Source organism: Hyperoodon ampullatus (genome assembly GCF_949752795.1).
Source record: "Hyperoodon ampullatus genome assembly, chromosome: 16".
NCBI classification, from domain to species: Eukaryota; Metazoa; Chordata; class Mammalia; order Artiodactyla; family Ziphiidae; genus Hyperoodon; species Hyperoodon ampullatus.
In genome coordinates, this window is record NC_136929.1 from 72835617 (window position 1) to 72847967 (window position 12351).

At 38.7% G+C, this 12351-nt stretch overlaps 1 protein-coding gene across 2 annotated transcripts in view; it reads right to left on the reverse strand.

Annotated features, from left to right (window-relative positions):
• Positions 1-1625: 1625 nt before the first annotated feature.
• Positions 1626-12351, reverse strand: part of PAN3 (poly(A) specific ribonuclease subunit PAN3) — a gene marked incomplete at both ends in the record, with an annotated part of 117308 nt that continues 106582 nt past the window's right edge. The window contains 3 exons of one of the 2 annotated variants that reach the window (XM_079721563.1): positions 1626-1720; positions 2643-2772; positions 6520-6658. In XM_079721563.1, coding sequence (XP_079577689.1) covers positions 1626-1720; positions 2643-2772; positions 6520-6658 — 364 coding nt within the window. Of the gene's footprint in view, positions 1721-2631; positions 2773-6519; positions 6659-12351 lie in introns of those variants that run through there. The other variant, XM_079721564.1, reaches the window with a different exon arrangement.

A 12351-nucleotide genomic window follows, 5' to 3' on the forward strand; every position in this document is an offset into this window, starting at 1 on the left:
AGGTACCCTCAAAAATATTTACAATGAAGTAAATACATTAACAGATTTTAAAATAGGTAACAAAGAATTGAAATGACCAACGTTACATGATTTCAAGGGTTGTCCTTTCTGTGCTTGTATCTGTCATAACAGGAAGGTGTGGAAGTTTATATCCTTCATTTGAGTACTTTCAGATATTAAAATCTTCCTATGGATTAAAAAGACTAACTGTTAGACAACCTGTTAGATGGAATTACACTATGGAAAAGAGGGCTCCCCCAAAACACACCTAAGCAGAACTAAGAGTTCTATTGAAAACCATTCCCAATAAAAACTAAATGAAAAATAAATACAAAACAAAGCTTAAAAAAAATACGTATTACCTGACACCAACTGTTTTCTGGCTGACAATATTTACTCATGAAAACATATCAGCTGTCTACCTTTTTATTCAAACCAAGTCCTGAGGTTACTAGGGGCTGAAGCAAGCTAGCATTTACGATGCAAACACTCTTGGGTTTGTGATCTGAGCCGGCCTCGCAGAGGGAAGTTTGCTGGTCCACACAGAGTGAGAAAATCAAGCCCTATTTTACCCCTGCCCTTTCCTTAGCTTTTGCAAAACATTGGTCCACAAATTAAATTTTCAAAAAGTTCCCAGACCCCGAAACTAAAATAGATGATCCCCTTTCATTTTCAAAGAAAACAATATTGGAAAAAATCTCCAGCCCGCTTATAAATTAAGCATTTCATATTTCTTCTAGAATACAAGTAGTTCTTTTTTGTACAAAAGAATTACAATATGATTTGTCAAAAAACATATAAAAAGACAGCTGCTCTTTGTCAAATACATGAGCTAATAATGATAAAAGACTTTTGCATGTTAATGTCTCCAAGTTCCTGTTCCTTTTACATAAAAAAAGAACATTATGGTGGCAAATGTTAATTATCCTTTGAATATTGAGCACTATGTTCTTTTAAAATCCATCCTGATCAAATGCAATAACTGATTTTCTTTTTAACTCAACAACTGATGCTACCAAACGTGGACTCAAACACACTTGTTAAAACATGTAAAGCGTGTCTCTAGTCTTCAAAGATTTTGGGTGAAGAGGTGCTTTTTCTTGATGCAAATCTCAAGGCAGAGAAAATCATTTTAAAGCTTATAAAAAGTGGACAGAGAAATATTAAAAACTTCTCTGAAAACTACAAATATGTATAGTTATTAAAATTGAAGACTGTAACATCAGTTGCAAGTGCTTGGAAGTCTTTCCTGACCTTTTGAGTTTCCACATTTTCTTCATAGTTGCATGATGAGCACCCAGTGCTAGCAAAACATTCAGTGCTGGGAAAGGAGATAGAGTCTTCATTACTGTTTTTTATGAAAGAAAATTCCTATGTATTTGGCAGTCTTCAGTATCAAAGTATAGGTATTTCATTAACTAGAAATTCCATGAATACCCAAGTTTGGCGACAACTGCACGTCCAAATGTTAAGAAAGTTAAGAGGAGGAAAATTCCAGACTTTTGAGACTGACTTATTCAGGAATATCCCACATAGTTATTATCAAAAGCACTATTACTTTGGGCTAAGCAGTGACTGCAAAGGCACAGCAGATTGTTTTCCCTCCAGATTCAGGCTGTAACACTTCAGAAAGCTCCTGACGCCAGACCACCGCTGTGTTTAGTTCGTCTTCTGAACAGTGTCTCTGTATCTGTATCCAGTGTAAAGTACCATAATAAAGCTGTGGTTCAAAGAACAGAACTTTATACAAAAAAGCAAACTGGAAAAAACCTAAAGCAATATACTCCTGAACTTCAGGCCTTTAACACAATTTCTTATTTTTTTTTCTGTTAAAAAATGGCATAAATGTAAATGTATCTGATTAGCAGGGAAACAAACGCCTTTTAAAAAAAAGGCTCTGGTTGAATTTGGAGCAAAGAGCTCTGTGTGCTCCTTCAGTTCCTGTTCATCTAACCCTCATTCAGAAAGGATTTAAATCAGCTAACGGGAATTCACACCCAACAAGTCACTGAAATTTTTGTGTGTTCTTAAAAATAAAACAAAACACACACAAAAAAATCTCAAGCTGAACTAACAGTGGGTGGCATACAGAGCTTGCATACAATACTCTTACAAGAATTATGCACTATATTGTACTTCCATGAAATCATTTACCTGGTCCCTTATGTTATTCAGGGCAACCCATCCCCAAAAGAGCAAATTCTGCACCCCTCAGTGACAAAAATGCTGCCCAGCCTTGTTTCCCAAAAACCTCCTTGCAAATAGTTTCCCTTAATAAGTATACAATGTGGCAAAATTTCAAAGATCAGAAAAAAGTCTTTAAAAAATTAAAATTAGTGCATATACAAGTGGAAAAAACAAAAGCTGGAACATCATTCCCCTAACGGTGCTCCTTAATCTAAAATAAACTCTTCACAGGTGTGGCCCACCGGCAGCCACAGCTCAAGGATAAGTGAAACATTCTTCCTTTCAAGTAACAGTGCACCTGACCCAAGTGCAAGCAGCTCTGCTCATCTTCTGCTTGTTTCCCAAACGTGAAATGAGATGATGAGAACAGTTCAGCTGTAGTGCAATTTGCTATTGGTTAATAAAATCCTCGGCCATATCCCGCCTGTTTTTTTTAAGCAAATACTACAACTGACCATTTGCAGCTGCAATCAGTTCTTGAAAAGTATTTTCAAAGCATCGCTTTAAGTCACTGTAAGTCACCACAAGTACACTCTTCTCATCTCTGGAAATGAGGCTTATTTTTTCTGGCACACCAGCATCTAACTGAAACAGACAGAAACACAACATATGAAGTTCAAGCCTATTTTAGGACAACATTTGCAACAGTGATATGCGAAATATTTTTTTAAATGTTGTCACATTCCCCTCTAGATATTCATAAATATTTTGCACACACTTTTCAACTCAGATGCGTTTTAAAAAAACATTGTCCTGGGGCCTCCCTGGTGGCGCAGTGGTTGAGAGTCCGCCTGCCGATGCAGGGGATACGGGTTCGTGCCCCGGTCTGGGAGGATCCCATATGCCGCGGAGCGGCTGGGCCCGTGAGCCATGGCTGCTGAGCCTGCGCATCCGGAGCCTGTGCTCCGCAACGGGAGAGGCCACAACAGTGAGAGGCCCGCATACCACACACAAAAAAAAAAAACAAAAAAAAAAACATTGTCCTAGGGACTTTCCTGGTGGCACAGTGGATGAGAATCCGCCTGCCAGTGCAGGGGACACGGGTTCAAGCCCTGGTCTGGGAAGATCCCACATGCTGCAGAGCAACTAAGCCCGTGCACTACAACTATTGAGCCTGCACGCCTAGAGCCCGCGAGCCACAACTACCGAAGCCCGCGCGCCTAGAGCCCGTGCTCCGCAACAAGAGAAGCCACCGCAATGAGAAGCCCCCGCTCGACACAGAACACTGTCCTAGGGACTTCCCTGGTGGTCCAGTGGTTAAGACTCTGCACTCCCACTGCAGGGGGCGTGGGTTTGACCCCTGGGTGGGGTACTAAGATCCCACATGCAGCGCAGCGTGGCCAAAAAATAAATAAAACACATGCGAAAGTCATTTTTTAAAAAATTTAAAGAAACATTGCCCTATGTTGCTGCCTATTTTATTTTAAAACTTTATTATTATTATTTTTATTGGAGTATAGTTGCTTTACAATGTTGTGTTAGTTTCTGCTGTACAACAAAGTGAATCAGCTTTAAGTATACATATATCCCCATATCCCCTCCCTCTTGGACCTCCCTCCCACCCCCAATCCCACCCCTCTAGGTCGTCTCAGAGTGCCAAGCTGAGCTCCCTGTGCTATACAGCAGGCTCTCATTAGCTATCTATTTTACGCATGGTGGTGTGAATATGTCAATCCTAGTCTCCCAATTCATCTGTCACGTTTAACATTTGTGTATATTATATTCCATCCAGTTGATACTCCATAATTCAATTATTCCCTCAATATCTTCCAATTCCTTGGTATCATGAACTACAGTGAAATGAACATATCTGGCTACTTAATTTTTTTCTTCTATAGAATTACTTCCCTAGGAGAAACACTTAAAAGTATAAATACAGAATCAACAAGTATGGGTAATTTTATAGCTTAATACATACAGCCAAATTGCTTCCCAAAGGACATCGAACACCACGGATTTATGAGTTGTACCAATTTACCAGTAACTCCATATCAAATGAGTGCCTTGCTATTTTAATTTACATTTTTTATTAATGTTACCAAACATTTTCATACATTTACTTTTGTTATTTCCATCTGTGTGAATGCCGGTATATAATCTTTATCAAATCCTTATCTATCAGGATTTGGCAATAATATTTTAATGAGGTCTTTATAAAACATAAGTATGAATCCTGAGTCCATCTAATAACTTCTCGTTAGGATTTTCACTTTACTTTTGTTAATTTTCAATGTACATATTTCCTTTTTTCAATAATTCATTAAAATACGTTTAAAACTAATTCTGAAGGCACAACCTTTCAAATCATTTTACCATCTAATTTCTGTCATCATTTCCACCAAAATAATCTATGTAAAAATTTAAATCTTTTTTTTTTTTTTTTTTTTTTTTGGTGGTACGCGGGCCTCTCACCACTGCGGCCTCTCCCGTCGCAGAGCACAGGCTCTGGACGTGCAGGCTCAGCGGCCATGGCTCACGGGCCCAGCCGCTCCACGGCATATGGGATCCTCCCAGACCGGGGCACGAACCCACGTCCCCTGCATCGGCAGGTGGACTCCAAACCGCTGTGCCACCAGGGAAGCTCAAAATTTTAATTTTTTTTTTTTTTTTTTTTTTTTTGCAGTACGCGGGCCTCTCACTGCTGTGGCCTCCCACGTTGCGGAGCACAGGCTCCGGACGCGCAGGCTCAGCAGCCATGGCTCACGGGCCCAGCCGCTCTATGGCATGTGGGATCTTCCCAGACCGGGGCACGAACCCGTGTCCCCTGCATTGGCAGGCAGACTCTCAACCACTGCGCCACCAGGGAAGCCCCCAAAATTTAATTTTTATATCATCAACATGGCCATCCATCCCTTTTAATTTATTACACACTTTCCAAACTTAAAAAATTGTCACATATTCAGATTTGGGATAAATTTTATTTATTCCTATTTTATGAAATGAAACAGAATTTTCTTAAAATTTTCAGTTATCCTAATATTCATTAAATAATCTTCATTTAAGATGTCTGTCCATGGCTTATTTCCACAGGATCCACCTGTCAGTGTTTATTCTAGTTCTACATATTTTTAATTACTGGTGCTTTGATACTATGGATACTGTTTTCTAAAATCTGGTAGAATTATTCTCCACTCGTTGCTCTTATGAAAAATGTTTTCCCCTTAAGGGAAAAGGGCAAATGAATATACAAATTGTACCAGGTTAGCTCAATGATAACATACAGTCTTGTTCTGTCTTAATGTAGGTTATTGACAATACTCTCTAAAGAGTTTTAAGGAGATTCAAACACGGCAAAGTAGTGCTTAAAAATAAAACACCACCATGTTTTACCTGAAGGGTTAGCACACTGTACGCCAACAGCTCTAAATCATGTGCCACCGTAGGTATTTTCTCCTCTAGTCCTTGTAATTTAGGGACAGTTTAGACCAGGGGTCAGCAAATGTTTGCTATAAAGGGCCAGATAGTAAGTGTTTTAAATTTCAGGGCCATATAACAACACAAGCCTCTGTCTCATATTCTTCTTAGTTGTTTTTGCTTTTACAATCCTTTAAAAATGTAAAAACTATTCTTAGCTTGTAGGCTGTACAAAAACAGGCAAAAGGATTTGGCTCACAGGCCAGTTTGCCAACCCCTGATTTAGATATAAACCTATACACAAAGGCTGGGATATACTTCTGGAGACCCATTCTCTCTGTAATTCCCAGTGATTCATAAGGAAAATGCACTCCTCCCTTCCTCCATAAATCGCATCTCTCCTGGCCCTTTCAAAAACACAAAGCTCACCTCTCAAAATTATGATACATCTCTACCTACTTACTTCATCTAATCACTTCTAATTCCCCATTTATCACAGCTGGGTCTAGTGATATGCCCAGTACTGCGTTTTCACTATTATTAACACTTGATTAACACCCACAGCTGAGAGCACATGAACTAAGGACATGCAGGACTCACAATGACTGAGAAGAAAGGAATTCAACTTTTAAAAAATATTCAAACACAAAATACTGCTTTGTTTGTTATAACAAACTACACTTGGTAAATAAAAGAGAGTGGGGCAGGGGTGTGGGAGGCAGTCCTTTTGTGACATTTTATCACAGCAGAAAGATCCACAATGAAGAATTCTGAAATTATTCATGTAGGCATTAAAAAAATCCTCCCATTCTAAAAATTGTTATTAAGTAGGTACACCTAATAATTATTAATAAAATGTCTTATATACTATAGCAGACTACATCTTAATTTCTTAAGTCTCTTAGTATTTGTAGAAGATGCAGCTCTATAAATTGTAGGTAACAGCATTGTGATCTTAAAAGTCCAGATACAAATTACCTTGTTAAGACAAGAAATGATATGACTGAGGTCAATCCAAGGAGCGCCCGCTTCTGTCACCTGATGAAAAAGATGATCCCTAAAGAGTTTCAACAGATAACGGTCTCCGGTCTCCGACCAGGTAGGATCCTTCTGAAACCTGGGGGAAGGTAATATTTTACCTCAATAACTCATGCTGTATACCACAGGGCTATATGTTTATACTTCAGACTCAAAACTAGTTTAATTTTTTTGTTTCCTACAATAAATCAGAAAGTAGAGTTTGTGTGTAGTTTTTTTAAATCAAATTTTATGTCCAGATTGCCCATAGATTTTTTAAAACTAATCTCACTGAACATGAAAGTATATGAATACCACTTGCCACTTCTCAAGGCAATCACCCCCCTTACACATTCCTATTTTATAATCACTTCCTTATTTAGGGCGCTACCATTAGATAAAATGGGGAAGAAAGCGAATGTCTTCAGATATCTTTAGAAATAGGTTGAAAGAGATTATCCTTTTCCTCCTCCACCCTGAGGTCATAGGGTAGAGAGAGATGGTCAGATAGGTGTTCTGCTTTGCTGGGAGCATAAAACAGGGAAATGTTTACGAAGCAAAAGGGGGGTAGACTCTGGTTTCCTACCATCATGGGATGATGTGAAAAGTGAGCTGCTAAGAACTGGAAAACTGACCAGATGATCACTGTTAAGTTTTCAGTGACCCATGGAACTTACAGGCTAGTGGGGAAAACAGACATTCAAATAGTAATTGCTTATTTAGAGAATGCTGTTAAGAAGAAGGGATATGGTAGAGAACAGAAACCTGAATTCACCTGGGAAAGCAAGGAAGGCTTCCTAGGGAAGGAGTGGATGCTCTTCCCAAAGGAAGAGTGCCCCTTAGTCGGAGGTATCAGGATTTGCAAAGGACAGAGCAAGGGGCACTTCAGAACCTTAGGAAAGGTCAGTGTAGCTGCACGGGGTTGGGGGAGAGAAGAGAAGGGAAGAGGGAGAGCAGAACCAGAGGGGTGCAGAGTAAGCACAAGGAGGGGTAAGAGGAAAGCCAGGCAGAGGCAGCACTAGAGGGGAGGAGGACATTAAAAGGAAAGAAACACATTTGAAGCAAGGATAAAAAGGGAGAGGTCAGACCATGCAGCCTTAGATCACATTTAAAAATTAGATCTGCATTCTGAGAACAAGGAGGGGGAAGCCCACCACAGTCATGTATCTGGGTTCATACAACAAACGGAAGGTGGAAGATTCTTTTCTGGAGAAGCTGACCTACCCAAGGGAAATACTGACATTTGGAAGTCTACCAACAACAAACAAAAACCATACGTAACAACATCATGCTGCTTTATCACACATTCTATTATATAATCCCTGCCTCCACAAGGAGCTTCCCACTAGCTTTTAAGGATGTCATTTTTAATATGAATGAACAGCCAAGGATCAGAAATCCTTTGCAGAATAAGACAAAACAAAGCAAACTGTTGTTTCCTATGAGATATTGCAGGGAACAGAATAAAAGTTAAATAAATTAAAAAAAAAAACCCACTCACTAAAAATCTGTAATTGACAGCCTCAGAGAAAAGGAATTAAATGCTATAAGACAGAAACATTTAGAAAGCAGAAAGTTGTTGAAAATTTAAAATATGATAGCAGAAATTAAAAAATTCAGAGGATTAGGAAAAAACCCTTTAATTTTAGACAAAATTGAGATTACTGCCTAGAAAGCAAAACAAAAAGATACAATACAGAAAATAGAAGAGAATATTAGAAAATCAATTGCAAAGGCCTAACAGCTAAGCAATGGGAGTTCCAGAAAGAGAGAAGAAAAGTTTTCAAAGAAACAATAAGACAACTTCCAAGAACTAAAAGACATAAATTCCCAAGATTAAAATGCCCACCTGTTGATTCACCAGACTGAATCAAAAACCCACACACACCACAGCACATCGTTGTGAATTTCTGCACATCAGTGATTAAAAAAAAAAAAAAATCCTAAAAGCATGGGGAGTGGAGAAGGATTTGGAAAGAAAATGGCTTTGAGTCTGTCTGGAAGTTAAAAGACAATGGAGCGACGCTTCAAATTCTGAAAGAAAACTATCATTACTATTACTTAACTATGTACTACAGGTACTAGCTAACACAATCACTCAAGAGAAATCAAAAGTATAGAAATTAGAAGGGAGGAAATATACTATCATTATGTGAAGACAAAACTATATGCCTGGGAAACCCAAAAGAATTTACTGAAAAACTATCCAAACACTAATGTACCAAGGTTCAAAATTTATAGAAATCAATCATTTTCACATACAACAATAACAAGGAGTCTAAGAAGACAGAATGGGGGGAAATTCCCATTTATAATAGCAACAAGAAAAAATACCTAAGAACAAACTTAGTGTGCTATAATTATATGAAGAACAATGTAAACACTGAAGAACACTAAAGCAGACATCAGCAATACAACCACATGTCATTATCTTGGTTAAGATAATTCCACATCGGGCTTCTCTGGTGGCGCAGTGGTTGAGAGTCCGCCTGCCGATGCAGGGGACGTGGGTTCGTGCCCCGGTCCGAGACGATCCCACATGCCGTGGAGCGGCTGGGCCTGTGAGCCATGGCCGCTGAGCCTGTGTGTCCGGAGCCTGTGCTCCGCAACGGGAGAGGCCACAACAGTGAGAGGCCCGCGTACCGCAAAAAAAAAAAAGATAACTCCACATCTAAAAACACAAATGCTCCTTAAGTTTACTAATAAACTTAATAAAAATACCATCAGGTTAAAAAAATTTTTTTTAACTAAACAAGCTGATTCTAGAATTTATACAGAAAATTTAAGTTTTAGGAAAACAACAAAAAACAATAAAATGGAGATAAGAAAGAGCTAACACTACTAGATTTTAAAATGTCAATCATCATGATAGTGTGAAAGAGGTGCTGCCTTAATAAACCAGTGGAAAAAGCTAGACTAGTCCATAAACAGTTTCTGGACCACTGGGTAGTCGTCTGGGGGTGGGGGGTGGGGTGGGGTGAGTTGGATTCGTACCTTACATCCTATATAAATTCTGAATATATAAAAAACTTTAACAGGAAAAAATTGAAACCTTAAGTATTCTAGAAGGAACTACAAGATTATCCCTTCACAATCTTAGAATAGAAATACCTTCTAACTTTGAAGGTAGAAATACCTTCTAACTTATGACTCAAAATCCAAAAGTACAAAAGAAGTTTGATCAATTAGACTACCATAAAAATGTCTACATGTGAAAAAATTAAGCAGAGTCAAAAGAAAAATGACAAACTTCAAAGAAAATGATCACAAGGGGTAAATCTCTCTGGCCCCTGTACATCAAGAAGATAGACAATCCAACTGAAAATAAAAATGGGCAAAGGATCTGGAGAGACAGAAAAGGAAATATAAATGAATCAAAAAGATAGGCAACATGCTCATTATGAGTAAATACCAAAAACACCTGCACTGAGATTCAACTTCTCATCTATCAGTTTGTCAAAAATAGAAATTTTTTTTTTTTTTTTTTTTTTTTGCGGTACGCGGGCCTCTTACTGTTGTGGCCTCTCCTGTTGCGCAGCACAGGCTCCGGACGCGCAGGCTCAGTGGCCATGGCTCACAGGCCCAGCCGCTCCGCGGCGTGTGGGATCTTCCCGGACCGGGGCACAAACCCGTGTCCCCTGCATCGGCAGGCGGACTCTCAACCACTGCGCCACCAGGGAAGCCCCAAAAATCGAAATTTTGAAAGAAGTGTTGTTGGTGAAAGACTCTCATGCACTGTGCCTGGTAAACCCGTCTAAGGGCCATCATTACAGTCACAAATTACAACCGGTGCTGACCTAACGATCACAGTCGAACTCGTATTTGTGCACACACTAAATTAAGTATGTGTAAGTCAGTCCCTGCAGAATTGCTTATACTAGCAAAAGGCTGAAAACAACTCAAATGCCCATCAATAAGGAACTGGAGAAATAAACTACAGTGTATCTACAGGATGGACTATTACATGGCCATAAATTATGAGGAAGCACAGCACAGTGGTTAAGAGCATGGACTCTGGGACCACCATTCTGTCTGGATTCGAATCCTGACTCATATGTGACCTTGAACAAGGTTTTTAACCTCTCTATGCCTCAATTTCTCTGTTAAAAGGGAATACTAACAGTACCCAGCACCACAGGGCCGTTAGGAGGATTAAGTTAGGTCATATCTGGTAACTATTGAGAATAGTGTTGAGCATACGCTAAACACATCTAAAGAGAAAGATTTCCAAAATATATTGTTATGAGAAAAAAGCAACAAACAGAACACTGAACATGGTTTACAATTTGTAGATATTTAGAAGTGGGGGGAGAGGGGTGATAAGAATATACAGTTGTAACTCGGGAAATACGTGCAAGAGACTAATAGAAGACTGGTGGGAGGAACTGGGGAGACTGGGGGTGTCAGGTATGAAAGATTTTTTATTTTTCACTGCAAACCCTTTTCTACTTTTTAAGAAACTGGTTCACATAAAATCTATTCAAAAGATTTAATTAATAAAAAGAATTTTCCGAGGACAATCTGGAATTATATGCCCAATCGTACTATCAATAAAGTATTAAAGTAGAATAAAGATATTTTCAGACTTTCAAAGACTCAAAAAACTCACCTTTCTCAGGAAGCTACTGAAGGCTGTGCTTCATTAAATCAAAAGAATAAACCAAGGAAAAAAGCAAGAAACGGGGCAAGCAACACAAAGGGAGAGACAAAGAGAACAGCACAGGGAAGCTCAGGTTCTAAAGTGAGAGTGTGAGCAGGCTTGAAGCCAAGGAGCCCAGAGAGAAACAAAGGGCAGAGGCTCCAGGTGCAATTTCTCTAAGGGGAGGAAAAAAAGGGAACTGAAAGGTTACCTATTTTTGACCATATGGAAAGGTATTTTAGAACTCTGGCAGAGAGTCTGGAATGAACTGGTGGTAAATATTTTTTCACTTGTTTAGTTTTCTATATAAGACAATAATTAGCATCAGGAAAACAAAAATCTAAAAACAAAATACAAAAGAAAGGAAATACAGTCATGATTTACTATGCAAGGCAGCTACGAACAATATTTACCTTGTTTTAACAATGCCAACACTGAATAAAGATTTATCTCAAAATTCATGGGTTAAGCGGTACAATGTGTGTGTACTTAGTTAAGGGAAGGGGGTATGAGAGAGAAAGCCTCATCTTCCACAGGACAAAGTCATTAGCTGAGTTACAAATTGAAGAAAAATTTAAACACTGAAGGAAAAATCAAGGAACAGCACTCTAAGCATATACTTTTTTAAATAAAAGAGATAAATGCCAGAAAGAAGCAGCTAAAAGTCTTTTTTAAATGGTTCAACATATAGTCATGTTCTCTTCCTGGAAAAATCATCAGGGAAAATGCTAATTGAATCTTTTAACTTTGAAGAAAGCTAAGTGAACTTAAACTTTGTAGTCAAAACATTCTCCCAAGCAATGATATTTATCTGTCACCTATCTCTATTAACAGAGGTAACAATCCTGAAATGCAACTTATACTACAGTCACAACAGCTGCACTACTGTTCTACCTGTCTTGGACAGGTATAACGCACAAACACCAAACTTGCTTCTTTCTTGAACATATGGTTAACTTACAAACAAGGCAGAACTAAACAACAAATAATGTAAGATGGTGATGCCTTTCCAATGTCACTGATATGACAGCTATAAATAATGCACTTTAGCAGAAGAACGGCTAGAAACATCTGAAGTATCTAATCTGACCAAGGTAACCTGAACTGAACGGGCTTCAGAAAGGAGACAGGGAAGAGGCAGTACCGACAGGAAG